General features: G+C 49.2%; 1 protein-coding gene across 2 annotated transcripts in view; it reads right to left on the bottom strand.

Annotated features, from left to right (window-relative positions):
- Positions 1-18,879, bottom strand: part of acvr2ba (activin A receptor type 2Ba) — a 161,719-nt gene that overhangs the window by 47,680 nt on the left and 95,160 nt on the right. For both annotated transcript variants that reach the window (XM_072254123.1, XM_072254124.1), the window contains exons 2-4: positions 9,382-9,589; positions 3,813-3,919; positions 3,116-3,267 (exon numbers count right to left, since the gene is read on the bottom strand). In XM_072254123.1, coding sequence (XP_072110224.1) covers positions 3,116-3,267; positions 3,813-3,919; positions 9,382-9,589 — 467 coding nt within the window. The remainder of the gene's footprint in view (positions 1-3,115; positions 3,268-3,812; positions 3,920-9,381; positions 9,590-18,879) is intronic.

Below are 18,879 nucleotides of genomic sequence, written 5' to 3'. Positions count from 1 at the left end.
TCCACACACTCACCACACTCTGAGTGACAAACTTTCTGCTCATGGTCCCTCAAACATTTCACCTTTCATCCTTAACCCATGACCTGTAGTTCTAGTCTCACCCAACCTCAGCGGAAAAAGCCTGCTTGCATTTACCCTATCTATACCCCTCATAATTTTGTATACCTCTACCAACTCTCTCCTCAGTCTATATAGCCTTCATCAACTTTCCTGGAAACTTTCTTGAAAAAACTCTAAGATTGGTTAGACATAACCTACCATGCGCAAAGCCACGCTGATTATCCAAATACTCATATATTCAGTCCCTTACAATACCTGATGTCAGGCTCACCTGCCTACAATTTCCTCATTTATTTTTAGAGCCTTTCTTAAACAGTGGAACAACATTAGCTATCCTCCAATCCTCCGGTATCTCACCTGTCGATTTAAGCATCCCTGCTAGGGCTGCTGCACTTTCTGTACTAGCCTCAGACAGGGTTCGAGGGAACATATTGTCAGCCTCTGGGGATTTGTCCAACCCAATTTGCCTCAAGAGAGCAAACACCTCTTCCTCTGTAACCTGTACAGTGTCCATGAGCTCTTTGCAGCTTTGTAAATACAGATGCAAACACTCTATTTTACATCTATTTGACTCCATGCATAGATTACCATTCTGATCTTCCACAGTCCCTTGCAATCCTTTTGCTCTTAACATATCTGTAGAATCCCTTAGGATTTCCCTTCACTTTATCTGCTACATGCCTTCTTTTCAACCTCCTGATTTCCTTCTTAAGTGTTCTCTTGCATTTCTTAAACTCCTCATTTCTTCCTACCTGCCTATACCTGCAATGCACCTCTTTTTCTAAACTAGGGCCTCAGTATCTCTTGAAAGCCAAGGTTCCCTAAACCTGTCATCCTTGCCTTTTATTCTGACAGATTTGTACTCTCAAAATTTCACTTTTGAAGGCCTCCCACTTACCAAAAACATCTTTGCTAGAAAACAGCCTGTCCCAATCCACACTTGCTAAATCATTTCTGATACCATCAGAACTGGCCTTTTTCCAGTTTAGAATCTAAAATGTGAGGGCCAGCCCTATCCTTTTCCATAATTACCTTGAAGCTAATGGCATTATGATCACTCGATGCAAACAGTTCCCCTATACAAACTTCTGTCACTTGCCCTGTCTCTTTCCTAATAATAGATAAAGTCAGTCAGTCAGTCTCTCTCTCTCACACACACACACACACACACACACACACATTGGGACTGCTACATACTGATTAAGGAAACTTTCCTGAACACATTTAACAAACACTATCCTATCTAGTCCTTTTACACTTTGGGAGTCCCAGTCAATACATGGAAAGTTAACATCACCTGCGATACCAACCTTGTGTTTTGTACAACAGTCTGCGATCCCTCTACAAATTAGTTCCTTTAAATCCCATAGACTGTGGGTGGTCTGAAATCTAGCTCATTAATGTGGTCAGTCATACAGTTCCACCCACGACGCCTCACTAGACAAGTTCTCCAGTCTGTCCTGATCTTAGCAAAGGAGAGTCAGGAGAACACACACCAGTCGTCATTGAAAGATGGGAAACTAAGTTCCTGGGTGTCCACATCTCTGAGGATCAATCCCCAGGCCAACACTTTGATGCAATCACGAAGAAGGCGCACTAGTTCATTAGGAATTTGACAAATTGTATGTCACCAAATACACTTGCAGATTTCTATAGATGTACACCGCAGGGCGTTCTGGCTGGTTGCATGGCAACCTGAAATGCACAGGTTTGGTAGGCTCTGCCAGCTCCACCAAGGAAGCCAGCATTCTTCATTAAGGACCCCCAGGACAAGCCCTCTTCTCATTATTAGACCTGGGGAAGAGGTACAGAAGCCTAAAGACCCACACTCAATGATTCAGGAACAGCTTCCTCCCCTCTGCCCTCGGATTTCAGAAAAGTCCCTGGACCAATGAACACTACCTCATTGTTTTTTTAAATCACTGTTTAATTTTTAATTTAGAATAACTGTATGTCTTTGCATTGTACTGCTGCTGCAAAATCAATTTTCACATCATGCCAGTCAGGGAAAACAAGTCTGAATCGGATTGCCACAGGGATCAGTGTTGAGGCCACAACGTTTTTTTTACAACTTGTATAAATTATGACAGTTGCCAAATTTGCTGATGGCATCGAGGTTAAGTGGGGAACTAACTTGGTAAGGGAGCCCAAAGTGGTTGCAAATGGATACATATGAAAAGGTTAAGTGAGAGCGTGATTTGAGCAAGGTCTGAAGCCATCGGTCCCTGGACTGGCCCCACTTTTGAGGACTCTACGGAGATGTTTAAAGCTCTGTGTGTTATTTGCTCACTTTTTGCTGTTTGAGCAATCTTATTCTTTTTTGCAAGTTTGATGGTCTTGTTGTGTGGAGGTTTTCTTTAAACAGGTTCTATGGTGTTTCTTTGTTTTGTGGCTGACTGCAAGAAGACAAATACATACCTTGACAATAAATGTACTTTGAACTTTGAAATAGTGCGTAACATGGGAAAATGAAAAATTGTCCACGTTGGTAGGAAGTGTCAAAATAAAAATCTATTTATCTAAATGGTAAGAGACTGCAGGAAACTTGCGATGCAGAGGAATGTCTCCAGGCGCAGGATTCAAATTACTATAAATTGCAAAATAAATAAATAGTACAAATTATAAACAGACACAAGAAATTCTGCAGATACTGGAAAACCAGGGCAACAGACACAAAATGCTGGAGAAACTCAGCAGGTCAGGCAGCATCAGTGGAAAAGAGTAAACAGTCAGCGTTTAGGTCTCGGCCCAAATTGTTGACTGTTTACAGATGCTGCCTGGCCTGCCGAGTTCCTCCAGCGTTTTGTGTGCGTTACACTAAAGGAAAAGGAATGGATGGTCGATGTTCGGTATGGGTTGAGGGGCCTTTCCCCGTGTTGCAATTCTCTCATCAGCCAACAACGTACACACGACCTTGTGGCTCTCAGGCACTCTTGCATGGAGAACGATACTTCCCAGCGGTTTGCACCGAGTGCACCCCAGACCACCGTAACCGTGTCCACCAGCACCCAGCAACCCCCACCCCCGCCCCCCTGCCGCGCTGCGCATTCCGAACCTCGTTCATGTCCACGTGGCCGTACGGAGGCTTGCGATGGCGGTACATCCAGAAGGCCAACAGGATGATGACGGACAGCCCGGTGATGGGAAGCAGCGCGTACACTAGGATGTTCAGCAGTGACGGAGTGGACGGCGGTGGCCCAAACACGACTGCGGGGGGTGGGGGAGGGTGGAGAGAGGGCAGAAGGAAGGGTTAATATCAGTACTTGGCTATGTCTTCAACTCCCTTCCACCTCAGCTCATGGTACAGCACTTCACTATGGCACTGTCCCTCATTCCCTTCCCTTCACTAGGGTTGCAATCCCCATTCCCTTCCCCCTAACCCAGGATGCAGCACTGGGTACTGCTTCCGTCCCCCATTACCTTCCCCCTCCAATCAGTGTTAACATTTGGCCATTCCCTTCCCTTCAGCTTGGGGTCCATTTCACGGGGAGGTCAGTATTTGGCTACAGATCTGACCCCCATTCCTCCTCCCCCTCACCTCAGGGTATAACACTCAGTTATGGTTCCAACACCATCCCCTTCCCTTCACCTTGGGATTCGCTTCTTGAGGGGAGGTTAAAACTTGGCTGTGGTTCCTTCTCCAACTCCCTTCCTCCTCACCCCAGGGTGCAGCACTTGTCTACAAGTTCTGTCTCCCATTCCCTCTCACAAACACACATTCATTCCCACAGCACAACTGTCGGCCCACCTACCTGCCGGCACACTCTCCGGGAAGTGGAAAAACTTATCGTTGCAATAGTTGCCTTCACAGCAGCAGAAGAATACGTGAGGGTTCTCCTCCGTCGCCACGCACTCCACCCTGCCAGAGAGAGCGAAAAGCACGTCAGTCTGGGCCCACGGCTGAAGGCGGGGCCCGCTACACGCCAGTGTAGCAATCCCTGAGACAGCAGGCCAAAGCAAGCACACCTCAAGCTTCATTACACACTTAATTCCATTGGTCTGGGAATTCTGATGAACGGGTCTACAACACGGGCTAGCATTCAGCCAAAGCTTGTACAACGTGCTTTAACTCATGAAGGAAAGTTTGTATCATCTCTCTTTTGCCTGTCTCACCATCTCACTCTGCCTCTGCAGGTTTAGCTGCTATCACAGGGCATTACCAGGCCTCGTAGTATATTCAGACTTACCAGAGTGGACTTGATGGGCTGAATAGCCTCAATTCTACTCCTATGTCTTATGATATTAAGAGTGGAGAACATTGCCCACTTTCATTGCCTCACCCACAGCTGAGCTCTTTCCCTGGTAGGATTCTCTACGTCCTGGTTTAAACAACACCCGGGTACATCTTACGTGAAATAATCCGCCTCACAAAGGCAGTCCCAGTCAATATTGGGAAACTTCTCTGGCTATCTACTCAATCGATGCCTTTTGGTAGGGGTGTACAAGATGATTAAAGGCATCGATTTACCTCTCATTCTCCTTCACTCCAAAGAGAAAAGCCCTAGCTCGCTCAACCAGTCCTAATAAGACCTGCTCTCTAATCCAGTAAGCATCCTGGTAAATCTCTAAAGCTTCCACATTTCCGTTCTTCTAATCCAGGCTATCGGATGGTCTACAGGAAGTGAGGGAGGAGACTAGTTGGGCCCCGATGGAAAATTTCCATCTCACTAGCAGCAGGTGAGACTCACATTATTCCCATTCACAAAGGAGAAGAGGCTGGAAACGTTGGGCCATTGAGTCTCACATCAGCACTGAAGTAATTACTGGAAAAAACTCTAAGGTGCAGGACTTGTGCTCTCTGGGACAGGTACGAACTGAATAAAGGGTTACGGCTGACATGCTCATGTGCTGGAGACCTCCTGTCACACACATCTGATCAAATCTGTTTCAGGAAGAAACAAAAAGAGGGAAGGCATAGTGAAATAGGCTTCAACAAAGCCAGTCATGCACGCCGTTTATACAAATCAAATCATTACACAGCGCCTAGAGATAGCACACTCAAGATTCAAGACTGCTTGATGTCATTTCCAGTACTCGTGTAAAAGGAGAACAAAATAATTGTTACTCTGGGTCCAATGCAGCACAACAAAAACACACACAAAGTAAACAACACAATAATAATTGAAACTGAAAAAATACAATTATTATGTGAAAATCTTAGATATACATATATATCTATCTACAGTTCCTAGACCTTTGCATAGGAGCGTTGTCATTTTATATATCACCTGTACCGTTGCCACAAAAAAACAAATTGCATGACAGATGTGAGTGATGATAAACCTGATTCTGATCTGGGTCTCTATTGTGGACTGAGAGTGGGAAGGAGGCAGGGAGAGGGGAATCATGGTTGGGAAAAAGGGAACTGGTTGGTGGGGGAGGAGGGAGAGGAGGGAGAGGGGGGGAGAGAGGGGGAGAGGGGGAGGTGGGAGGGGGGGGAGGGGGAGGGGGAGGGGGGAGAGGGGGGGAGAGGGGGGAGAGGGGGGGAGAGGGGGGGAGAGGGGGGGAGAGGGGGGGAGGGGGAGGGGGGAGGGGGGAGGAGAGGGGGGGAGAGGGGGGGAGAGGGGGGGAGAGGGGGGGAGAGGGGGGGAGAGGGGGGGAGAGGGGGGGAGAGGGGGGGAGAGGGGGGGAGGAGAGGGGGCAGAGGAGGGGGGGGAGGAGAGGGGGGGGAAGCACCATAGAGACATTCTGTAATGATCAATAAACCAATTGTTTGGAATCGAATGACCTCGTCTGGTGTCTCAGAGCTGGGTGTGTCTGCACCCGCACCAACCCACCCCCTCCCCACCCTGGAACTCCTTCTCTGCCACCTGTCCCATACCCCTCCTGTGGCGTTCCACCCACCCGCCAGATTCACAAGCTTGCTCTCTGCTTCACATTGACAAACGCAGGACTGTGCAAAAGTCTTAGGCATCCTAGCTGTATATTGTGTGCCTAAGACTTTTACACAGTACTGTACATAAAATAGATTATATACATAGATTGACTGATTGTACAGCTGCAAGATAAAGTGTGTGATCTCTTTGTAGATACCTGGTTTTCTACATTAATTACTCAAGATGTAGTCTGATCTTCATCCTAATCACAATAATAGACAAACACAATCAGTTTAAACTAAACTGTCTCAACAAACAATTGTACTTCTCATCAATACTGACTACACAATTTAAATAATCACACTCTAGGTTCTATGTGAATTATTAGTTTAGACAGATTGTGTTTGTCTATTATTGTGACTTGGATGAAGATCAGACCACATTTTATGAGTAATTAATGCAGAAAACCAGGTAATTGCAAAGATATTGGCAAACTTTTTCTTACAATTGTACCTCTCTACCAAAGGAGGTGTAAGGTGCTCCTTCTCTTCGCCAGCCCGCAGGTCACCCTCGGACAAGGTATAGCACCTGCTTAGTGACAGCCACCCCCCCCCACCCGATCAGGGTCACGTGAAGCCATGGGAACAGGTGGTGGATGCTCGTACGAGCAGCTGGTGCACATCACAGGTCCTGGTTATGCGACCACTGACACCATGCAGACAATCCCTGAAGAGTATTGATATCGGCTGGGGTCACCCGTCTTATAAAGACACTGGCCAGAAAGCAATGGCAAACCATTTCTGCGGAAAAATTTGCCAAAAACAATCATGGTCATGGAAAGACCATGATCGCCCACGTCATACGACAGGGCACATAATGAACAAGTGGTGCCCCGATTGAGAGGGGAGAAGAGAGAACGACGGGTTGGGTGGGGTCTTTGATTACACTGGCTGCTTTGACAGTGAGAAGTGTTGAAGGAATCCATGGAGGGGTGGCCGCTTCCCGTGACGCGCTGAGCTGCGACCACAGTCCTCTGCAGCTTCCCGCTGTCACGTGTAGACCAGGTACCACACCAATTCATCATGGCGAGAGTCGATGAGGGCACGCCAACTTCCGTTAGGCTCCCGGAGGAGTAAAACAGTCGGTGAGCTTTCATGGCTGTGACACGGAAGGCCTGCACGGTGGGCTGGTGTAGATGGTTAGAGCAGGAGGGATCTCAGGTGAGTTAAAAGGCAAATGGGACGTTTAGGAGGCTCTCAGGTGTGGATGGGAAAAAAATGGGGTGTTATGCTGCAGGGAAACATTAGATTGATTGTGAAGATTGAAAGTTCAACACAACATTGAGGGCCAAAGGGCCTGTCTGTTCTATGTTCTAATGTGGCACGCATTGATAGTTATCACTGATAGTATAAGTATGATGGGTTGAAGGGCCTGTTTGTGTACTGTACAGCTCTGGGATTCCATGATGTAGAGCTGGCAGCAGCCAGGCACAGTCCAGACCTACAGTCTCCCCAGGGTCGGTGCTGAGGCCTACATTACACTGTGCTCACTGTCAGGACTGCTGCTTCAGGAGATAGCAGACTGTCGGTCCTGGTGGTGGGCAGCGGAGAGCTTCACCCAGCCTGACTGCCTGGTAACGTTCTGGGGGGTGGGGGGTGGGGGGTGGAGACCTCTGGATAGAGAACACATGGTGTCTATGGGTAGCAGGAACGTACCAATTTAGATTGCGTTGGCAATTATTATCCTCTGTGTTTTTGTAATAACGTTATAGTGTGTAAAGCTCGGGGTATCACAGTTCAGAGCTCAATTCTGGCGCTGTCTGTAAGGAGTTTGCACGTTCTCCCCATGGCTGCGTGGGTTTCCTCCGGGTGCTCCGGTTTCCTCCCATAGTCCATAGGTGTCCCAGTTGGAAGGCTGATTGGTCATTGTGAATTGTCCCGATATTAGGCTGGGGTTGAATGGGTGGGCTGCCGAGCCACCACATGACTCCGCTCCCCGCACAGCTCGTGCACGGTGGATCCAAGCAACGGCCCGCGGTTCCAGAGTCCCCAGAAGTGATTCTATAGTTTGTGGGAACAGTTCAGTGATGGGGTGAGTGAAATTATCCCCTCTGGTTCATGGGTGAGAGGTGCAGTCGAAAATATTTTTTAAAATTACTGAAATAAAAAATAAAGAAAAAATAAACGAGTTGTGAAAAAAGACGTCAAAATAGTGAGGCAGTGTTTAGAGACAGCTGATAAATCTGATGGCGGTGGAGAATAGGAGATAATTAGAGGTGGAATAAAATTCAGAAAATGCTAGTGAATCAGGCCAGCAACTCCAGCTCGTGTTTTGAGAAATTTGCTGGAGGAATTCTGCAGGTGGAAGAGGAATTGTTGACATTTCGATATCTAAGTGCAGGGTTTTGACCTGAAACGTCAACAGTTCTGTTCCCCCTCCCTCCCATACCCGAACAGATGCTGCCAGGTTCCGAGTAGGTAGTCTGTCTCTGACCTTATGGACTATAGGGTTTTCATGGAAGAACACGGAAGCAGATTGCCGGACCTTTCTTCCGCACAGAAACTGCTGCTGGCAGGTTGGGACCTGGCTGGATTTGGACCCAGGACCATCCACCTTGCAGTCCAGTGCTGATGGACTGGGAATCACCAGCCGGGTCTGGGAATACAAAGCCAAAACTCCTTAAAAGTGGCTTCACAGGTAGAGAGGGTTGTAAGGGGAGATGTTGGCACATTCTGCTTCATAATTCAGATTCTGGATGATGATAAAAGTTGTACAAGACATTGGTGAGGCCACATTTGGAGTATTGTGTGTGCAGCTCTGGTCACCTGACTACGGAGGATATCAACGAGACTTGCAGAGTACGGAGAAGACTTACAAGGATGTTGCCGGAACTTGAGGACCAGAGTTATAGGGAAAGGTTAAGCAGGTTAGGACTTTACTCCTGAAGGAGAATGAGAGGCGATCTGACAGAGGTATACAAAATTATGAGGGGTACAGATAGCGTATATGCAAGCAAGCTTTTTCCACAGAGATCGGGTGAGACTAGTAAGGTCTTGGGTTAAGGTTGAAAGGTGAAATGTTTAAGGGGAGCATGAAGGGGAACTTCTTCACTCGTCGAGGGTGGTGAGAGTGTGGAACGAGCTGCCAGTGGAAGTGGTGGATGCGGTTTCAATTGTAATAGTTAAGAGAAGTTTGGATGGGAGAGTATGGAGGGCTTTGGTCCTGGTGTGGGTCGATGGGACGAGATAGAGTAATAGTTGGTAAGGACTAGGTGAGCCAATGTGCCTGCTTCTGTGCTGTACTGCTGTATGACTCTCTGAGAGGATTGGGGACAGGTTCTATGGACTTGTTACTAGAGCAGGTCACAGGACCAACTTTACCGGTAGCCACGAGCCACAGCTTCCACAGATCCACACCCCTGAGCCTTGCCCTCCCTCCACCGAAGCCAGGAGGATGTGGCTCACCCAGGTTCGTACACCTCAGCAGCATCAGCCGCCGCTCCTACCTGTCGTAGCAGTTGAAATCGTCCAGCCAGCAGCCCTTCTTGACCAGTTCGATGGAGCCAGAGTTGTTTCGCCAGGAGGCGTAGCAGTGAAGCCGCTTGTCCTTCTCACCCTCGCAGTGCTCCACCCCGCTCTTGTTGGTCTTCTCCAGCTCGTGGTTGGCATTGTAGTACTCACACGTCCTGGTCTCCGTCTCTCCCTGGCCTGGACCTGCAGTAGGAAGGACAGGGGTGGACATGGTAAGTGCAGACAGGACCCTCTCGTCTAGAGCCCCCTCCCCGCCCCCCCGGACAGGCTGAACGCACGAGGTGCCGCCCGGTTCCGAGCCCATCCCAATCTCCGGAGCCGGCCTTAACGCCGAGTGGAAACCGCGACACTCCCAGGCAGATTTCTACCTATGCATCTCCTTACTCTTGGTTAAGTACGTGGAAATGAAGGGCCGGCTTTGTGGTCAGTGTGGACCAATCGGGCTGACCAGTCCGTGTTACCCCTTGGCAGACGAGGCACTGACCCTGGTGAAGAGAGTACTTCAGTGATCACACCCTCAAATCTCTGCAAAGTGGAGGAATCCCCGCACAGTCACAGGGAGACTCATGCAGAGCCCACAGAGACAGCACCCGGGGTCAGGATCGAACCCGCGTTGAGACAGGAGACAATGTGGATAACTGTCCCACTGCACTGCCCTTGCACCCATTCTCTGTTCTGCAGTTACAGTTCCCAGACTCCGACTTGGGTACGCGTGAACGGCTACTGCCTGACAACGATCACAATATGTCGCGCGGCCTGTTCCGCATGGGTGCCAGTCGATGTGCAACCTCTGACCAGCCCATTCAGCTCCCAGCTCCCACACCGAGAGCAGCTGTGGCTCCAGCCATCCTCGAGAGATTAAAGGGAACTGAAAAGGCAGCTGCCTCCTCCATTGTCAGGCGCAGAGGATTGTGGGACTGAGAGAAAAGGCAGCTCGTGTTTATTGACAGCAAACAGCAAACGTGCCTCTGGCCAAACATCAAACAACCAGCAGCTCACGGTACGGCTTTGATCTGTGAGTGACCTGGTACTATAATAAACCCTGTGCCCAAAAATACCCAGCCCTTTGCTGCTTTTAGCCTCGGCAACATGGCCTCCCGTGTGGTATGTAAAGAGCGGGCCAAGCACTCGGGTTTATTTACGGAGGGACAGATTTGTAAAAAGTTACACTAAACTTGTGTGGAAGCTGGTTAGATCATACTCAGAGCACTGTGTGTGGTATGTTATGGTAATGGCTTATTGTCACGTATACTGAGCAATCTCTCCTGCCTTCTCCCTGTAACCTTTGACACCATTACTGAATCACACCTATCCACCTCCATTTTAAATACACCCAATGACTTGGCCTCCACAGGCGACTGTGGCAATGAATTCCACAGATTCATCGCCCTCTGGGTAAAGAAATTCCTCATCTCTGTTCTAAAGGGAAATTTGTCTATTCTGAGGCTAGCCTCTTTGGTTATAACATCCTCACAGCGTCCGCTCTATCTAGGCCTTTCAATCTTCAATAGGTTTCAATGAGTTTCACCTTCATTCTTCTAATCTCCAGTAAATAGAGGTCCAGAGCCACAAGGGATCAAGATATGTTAACCTTTTCAGGCCCAGGATTATTTTTGTCAATTCCATCAGGTCCACAGCCTTCTAGGCCTCAACAATAATTCGAGTGTTCACTGTGTTCTGCTCCTGACAGTGTGTGCCAAATACTTATCATATTCTGGGGGAAGATGGTCCCCCCCTCGTATCTGATCTGACAGATCGTGCCATACATGAGTAATCGAGGTAGGAGACCGAAAACTGAACGCAGAATGCAGTGCTACGGAGGCAGTACAGTGCAGTAGACCATTAAAGTACAAATACCATGACAAGATAGACTGAGAGATCACGAGCTCATCTTTAGAGTACTTGAGTACTGTTCAAGTGTCTGATAACAGAAGCTGTCCTCCAATCCAGTGGTCTGGCCTCTTGAACATTTATACCTTCTGCCCGTCTTCCCTCTGGATTATGTTCACCGCACACAAAATGCTGGAAGAACTCAGCAGACCCAGCGGCATCTATGGTGGGGGTAAAAGGGCGACGTTTTGGGCCGAGACCCTTCATCGGGGCCGGAAAGGAGCTCATCTCCATTGATGCTGCCTGACCTGCTGAGTTCCTCCAGCATCATGTGTGTGCTTTACTCTGGATTTCCTGCATCTGCACAATCTCTTGCGTCTTTGATTATATTGGCTGCTTTCCGGAGGCAGCCGGAAGCGTTTCCAGTCAATGGAGGGGAGGCTGGCTACAGAAAGAATCTACATGGGATGAAGGAGGTACAGAGAAGATGCACAAGACTGATTGCTGAAAAACACGGGTGTATACATCAGAGTGGGAGAGATACAGCACAGAAAAAGGCCTTTTAGCTAATGGAGTCCACAACCATCACCAAGCCAACTACTCATCATGATGTTTGATCTATTCTCGAGAACTTCCCCACATTCAATCACTCACCCTCACACCAGGAGACAGTTAAACTACCAACCTATGCATCTTCTGGACGAGGGGGAAAACTGGAGCCCCACGCAGGGTGAACGTGTAAACTCCACACGGACACAACCAGATGCCAGGATTGAACCTGGGGCTCTGCTGAGAGACTGGTCTCACTCAGTCTGAGGGGAAAAAGCTCACATGCCTTCACCCCATCGCCCACAACATATGACACAGCACATAATGAACAAACCCTCTCAGAAGTTCCTACATCCTTCCTATAATGAGGAGACAATGACCGAGCACAAAATAAGAAATGGATGAATGTGTCATGATGAAGTTTAGTTCTTAACAACCAATCAGCGTCTAACCTTTGGAAAGCCCTCACTGATATTTTCCTACTCATCGAGCCTTTGATTCAATCTTACCAGGCAGGACCCTTGTCTACCGTCTTGTATCGGCCACAATCTTGATGAGCGGCCTGAACATGCTAATGGGACCAATGGTTTCCTCCCGTTTCTGATGATTATATGTTAAGGCCAGCCTGACCGATTGTCAACCCTAAATGGTGCGTGTCTTAGCCACCTGGGAATCTCTCAAATGAAGTGTTGCATCAGATGCCTGCCCATAAATCAAACGCCCAGCTTCAAACTCAGAGTGTTGGTTCATCATATACTGTGTCTCATGACGTGGGTGCTCGTGACATTCCACCACCTGCTGCCGTGGCTTCACGAGACCCTGATCGGGGGCTAAACAGGAGCTACACCTCACCCAAGGGTGACCTGCAGACTAGCAGAGAGAAGGAGCGCCTTATGCCTCCTTCGGTAGAGATTCACCTCCACCCCACCACCCATAAACCCACAGCATCCAATGAAAATAAGGGTTAGGCTGCCGGCGCCTCTCCAGTCATTGGACGGGGATGGCCCTCGCTCACTCAAAGTTGCCAGTTACGAGTCTGCACAGCAAACTCTTGTCAAACGTAGGCCGCGGACCTACGCGGATGTACAGCCCTTTATAAACCCACACTTTGTAAAGGTGGCCGCCTTCTCTACAAGCCCTTGGGAGCTCCTTCAGTGGCAGTGTACGATGCATTAAATCCTGGCTGGAAAGAAACATACTGCATTGCGATGGGGGAAACCACACAGCCAGGCTGTTTGACTGGAGGCGGCAAAGAGAGGAGGAAATGATACAGCGCTCGCTGGAAATTGGACACAGGCTGGCTTACGTAGTCATCTGTCATCAGGGTGGAAATGGCCAAACCAGGGGGCATTATTATAAACTGACTGGCAGAAAGTGTCGGTGGCGGGTGGGGGGGGGGGGAGGGGGAGTGCTGGGCACGTGCCAGGGCTGGTAGAACCCACAGATACATTAGGAGCATTTAGGAGACTATCTGATAGAAAAATGGAGACCTATGTAGGTGAGAAGCGTTTTGATCAAGGAGCAAGTTAAAAGATTGGCACAACATTGTGGACCGAAGGGCCAGGCCTGGTCTATGTTCTATTTTCAGTGTGCAGGTTTTCACATATAAAACGGTGCCAGTTGTTTTATGGCTATTGAAACCCGTAACACATCCTATGAACTCCAAAACCTAGACAAAAAAGCACGCTAAAAATCCTTACGTAACAATGTCATCCCATCAGACCAGCCTCTTAAAGCGAAACCCCAACTCGGTGTCGGTGGTTGTGAATGATGTACATTCCTCCCAATTACGTTACCCGACACGGCCCCCCCCGTCCCAGAATTCACCAAAACCGGCACTGTGACTCTGCCTGGAGTCAGGACGAGCCGCCCGGCTGGGATCCTGTGTTCCATGGCTGCAGGAACCGCAGGTCCCTCTGGCTCATCCAGAGACCCGTTGACTCACTCATGGCCATGTTGTGACACCAGGGGCGTGGTAGCGGAATACTCCGAGTCTTGGTGGGCCGATTTAAGACGATCTACTGAAATACGTTCAGGTTTACCCCTCTTATCTGTGATAAAAGTCTTTTCTCCCCGTTGCAAAACGTGGAACAGGCCATTGTAAGGGCACCTAAGGGGGTTGCTGGTGTGTGTCATGGTGGACAAAAACAAACAAGGTGGAATGTAGGTCAACAGGAACCCAAGGGTGCTGTTGCCATGATGGGAGATGGAATTGAATTTACTGAGGAGGGTGGAACGCTGTTGAGAGGCTGACCAGGTGGTCACGGGGTCAGGAACGAAATCCCCTGGCATTCGTAACGGCTGCCTGTGCACCAACTCAGACCTGGAGACCGCAGGTCCTCTTTTGGAGCTGTTCTGAGCCCCAGCGGGACCCACGGGAGCCGATCATGCCAACACTCATCGGTCAGGGAATCCCTCAGAGCAGCCTTTAAGGAGTGGTGAAACTGCCCACACAGGCCATTGGACTGTGGGTGATACACCGTGGCGTGGTGTAGCCTAACACTGAGGCTCTGGGCCATCGCAGCCCAGAGGTCTGAAATGAACTGGGGATCACGGTCAGAGGAAATATCAGACAGGATGTCAAACCAAGCAACCCAGGTGCTGACGAATGCCCGAGCCACATCTGTCCCCGTCATTGGCCACCTGGCAGTACTGTCCACCAAGGTAAATAGGAAGGGTGGAGGGAAAAGAGGACCAACAAAGTCAATGTTGCCATGCTCAAACTGTCACTCAGGGACCTCACGAAGTGCCACTGGTACCCAGCCATGATGAATTTGTGCCCGCTGGCAGCCCAATCACGCATTAAGCCATGCCAAACAAACTTCAGTGTGACCAGTTTCTGTGAGGCCTTCCAGCTCGGATGCGAGAGGACGTGTATAGAGTCAAAACCAATTGCTGTTTGGTAAGCCTAAAGCTCTGGGCCTGTAACTCGGTCAGCTGCCCTGCCGGCATAGTTAACTCCTTTGCGTTACGGCCTCAATGACTGGCCGGGAGAGGCTTATGTTTCTCCCTGATATGTTGCACTTCCGTTGCGAACTCAGATATGTAGGCCAGGTGGTGTTGCTGCCGTGCAGAGCAAGGGTCCGATAATTTGACCATCACGTGCACGAGGGGTTTGTGGTCAATGAACACTGTGAAATGGCGACCCAACAGTAGAAAACAAAAATGGCGGGCAGCTAGATAGAGACCGAGAAGCTCACGGTCAAACGTGCTGCGCTTCCTCTCGGGGGAGAGAGCTAGCGAATGAAGGCGGCGAGTGGCTGCCACACGTCTCTGAGTAACTATTGGTGCACAGCACCCACAGCATTGTCTGAGGCGTCAGTAGAAATGGTTATGGATGCATTGGGGAGCGGGTGTGCCAGTATGGTCACATTAGAAACAGCTCGTTTGGTATCATCAAATGCCTGGTCATGTCTGCTGACCAGTCAAGCACCTGATTAGAGGTATTGCCTTTAAACACACTATACAGGGGGAGCATAATTTCAGGAGCTGGCAGAATGAAGCGGTGATAGAAATTCACCATGCCTAAAAACTCCGGTAGATTTTTGGTAATGCGGGGCGGTGGGAAATCCGTAATAGTGGCTACCTTTGAGAGGAGGGGCTTTGCACCTTCTGTGGAGATGCGATGGCCAAGAAGGTCAATGGTTGACAACCTAAACTGGCTTTTAGCAGAGTCAATAATCAACCTGCATTGGCTTAAGTGCTCATAAAAGTGTGTGGAGATGAGACACGTGTTCGGGTTTCGATGCATTGGCGACAAGTATGTCATCCAGGTAAACAAAAGAAAATCTGTCGTAATACAGAGTCCATCAGCCGTTGGAAAGACTGTGCTGCATTTCTCAGCTGAAACGGCATGCACAGGAACTCAAAGAGTCCAAACGGAGTTATCACAGTTGTTTTGGGAAATGTCCTCCGAGCACACAGCTAGCCCTAACCAGATCAACTTTGGAAAAAATTAACTTTCCAGCTAGACATGCTGAAAAGTCTTGAATATGTGGGACTGGAGATAACAATTGCTGGTGGTGGGGTGGCCTTATTAAGGTGTCAGTAACCACCATCGGACCTGGGGACCACATGAAGGGGTGAAGCCCAGGGGCTATTCGGACAGCATACAATGCCAAGTCTTTCCATATTGACAAACTCTGCCTTCGTGGTTGCCAGCTTCACTGGGTGCGCGGGCATGGACTGGTGAGCCAATTGTAGTAGTGTGGTGCTCGACCCTATGTTTTGTGACTATAGTCGAGTACGTGGGCTTGGTGAGGTTTGGGAATTTGCCCAGCAGTCGAGTAAACTCATGTGCGGTGGTGCATGCTCTTGACAGAGTTGTTGTGGGGAAGTTACTGGGGGAGCAGGATAACCACCCAAAGTCCTTGACAAGCCGGCAGTTCTTAAGATCGACCAACAGTCCTTGGGCACACAGGAAACCTGCACTGAGCAGAGGTCTAGCCACTTCCATTAACATCGTCCACTGAAGCAGAGCGTCACCCATCATGTCCCGTAGGTCTGGAGCTCGCTGCCGTTGGCGGCCTCCAGTCCGGTCTCGTTGCTCTGCCTTCTCACCAATAGGCGAGGCTGACAACACAGACTTGAGCATCCATGTCAAATAAGAAGTGTCACTCTGAAAGTAGGTGACAGTAGGTGACCCTGGCAGCTGGAACCCACGCTGTTCAGACCTCTGATGTCCCGATGCGCTGGCATTGATGAAGCTGCAAGGTAGTCAGCAGTCCTAGCATTCCTACCAAAGTGAGCATGGTAAAACACAGGCCTCTTTTGCAGTGGTGGGCATTCTTCTGTCGAGGGCCTTGCTGACTGGGCTTATTGAGGTAGAGAAAGGAGGAGGAATGATGCACCACTGTCCGACTGAGTGAAGACTATCAACCATTTTACCAAGCTCCCTATAGTCCATCACGGGTGCATTTCCGAGGGCCATGTGAACTTGATCATCAGGCATTTGCTGCGTGAAGAGTTCTTTAGAAATAACAGAAGGATGGTGATTTCCCAGGAGAGACAGCGTGTGGTCCATTAGCTCCGAAGGCCTGGCATCACTGAGACCGGGTAAGGAGAGCAACTGTTCGGCGTGCTCAGGCTCCAATAGCCCAAATGTGTAATAGGTGAGTTTTCAGCGGTCAATATTTATCACATTCAGGCGGGTGTTCAAACACTCACCACTGTCATCGCCGTGGAATTGCTGAGTGACGCTACCATGCGGAAATATTCTGTACTGTTGGCGGGGTTATCTCAAAGCACAAACAAGGCCTCAGCTCGTACAAACCAAATGATGGCATTTTGCACCCAAAACTCCGGAAGTTTCAAAGCGACTGCGTTGGCCAACATGTTCCATAACTCTGGAATCGTCCTAGAGAGTTTCAGGGTCATCACCAATGTAGGTTTTCACACGAAGTGAAATGAGGTGTTTTATGTTTAACACAACCCGTAACACATCTTATTGAACTCCAAAACCCAAACACAACAGCACGCTAAAAATCCTTACGTAACAACGTCATCACGTCAGACCAGTCTCTTAAAGTGAAACCCCCAACTCGGTGTCGGTGGTTGTGAACTTCTCCCAGTTACATTACCCGACAAGTGTTATTGATCAAGGGAGAGTTTTGGGTCAGGTGAATGGTTGCATTTCCCAGACATCGGTGGTAGAGCCAGAGGTCTTCTTTGAATCCCCAAGAAACACTTCAGACATTGGAGCAGAATTAGGCTTTTCACCCCTACCGAGCCCACACTGCCATTCCAGATTTGGATTTGGATATTGACTGCGCATTTTCCCTTCGCACCAGATTCTCCTAAAATGCCACATCTCACACTTGCCCACGTTCTCCACAGGGGATCAGCAGCTCTTCCCACCCACCACACCGGCACAAACAAGGGGACATCATCTGCTGCCCGACTCGTGTTCCTCCATCATCTTATCGCTGGAGATTTCTAGCATCTGCAGACTTCCGTGTTTATGATCTGAAGGTGACAGGAGGAAGCACGCGACCATGCAGATCCCTGGGAGTGCTTCACTCAGTAACACTCTCTCACCTTCCACTCTGAGTGTATTCCACAGTTCCGTTACTCATCTGACAAGCCACCCAGCAAGCAAATAACCAGATATAGGAGACAAATTAGTCCATTTGGCCCATTATGTTTGCTTATGATTACTATTCTCCTGCCTTCTCCCCATAACCTTTGACGCCCTTACTAATCACGCTTATCCACACCTCCATTTGAAATACACAGAAGAGTCGGCCTCCACAAATGACTCTGGCCACGAGTTCCACAGATTCATCGCCGTCTGGCTAAAGGAATTCCTCATCTCTGCTCTGACTCTTTGAAGGTCTGGCAGGACCTAACCTGCACTGTAGCACCAAATAAAAAAAATAAAGCATAGGCTCTCTAATCCTAGACAGCTTTCTGGCAAACCAGGTGACCCCCTGAATGACACTTGGAGTCTTGGAACAAGGAACCGGGAGACAGCTAGTGACTCAATGACAGTCATAAATGGGAGCAGAGAGCAAAAGCAGTTCTGTCTGTCCTCCATACACTGCACAAAGATGCTCTGCAAGGCAAGACTGAATGCAACACCCCACAGACACACAGGAAGAATCTGGGGGATAATCACCCAACTTCCCAAGATGTGTAGAAAGACCTGCTTTTAAGAGACTGCTGGACAGGTATATGGAGGAATTCAAGGTGGGGGGGGTTATATGGGCGGTAGGGTTTAAGGGTCGGCACAACATTGTGGGCCGAAGGGCCTGTACTGTGCTGAACTATTCTATGTTCTATGTATCCTGACACTATTCCCTCCTGACAGAGCCTCTCCCACAGCTGAAAGCATCACCAAGCGGACTGCAACAGTTCCAGATGGCAGCTCATGCCAACCCTTCGTGGGTGAAACAGGGAGGGTGTGCAGGGGCAGCCTGCAGGTACCTCCACACTTCCAGTGCCAACACGGCACACCCACCGCCCTCTAACCCCGACCCGTGCGTCTTTGGAATGTGGGAGGAAACTGGAGCACCCGGAAGAAACCCACAGGCAGCAGTGGGAATCGAACTCCGGACTTAAATCTGGCACTGTAAAGTGATTGTTCTAATCTACAT

The sequence above is a fragment of the Mobula birostris genome, chromosome 3 (assembly GCF_030028105.1).
Source record: "Mobula birostris isolate sMobBir1 chromosome 3, sMobBir1.hap1, whole genome shotgun sequence".
NCBI lineage: Eukaryota > Metazoa > Chordata > Chondrichthyes > Myliobatiformes > Myliobatidae > Mobula > Mobula birostris.
Note: the sequence above shows the minus strand (reverse complement) of the source record. Positions and strands in the feature narration are given on the sequence as shown.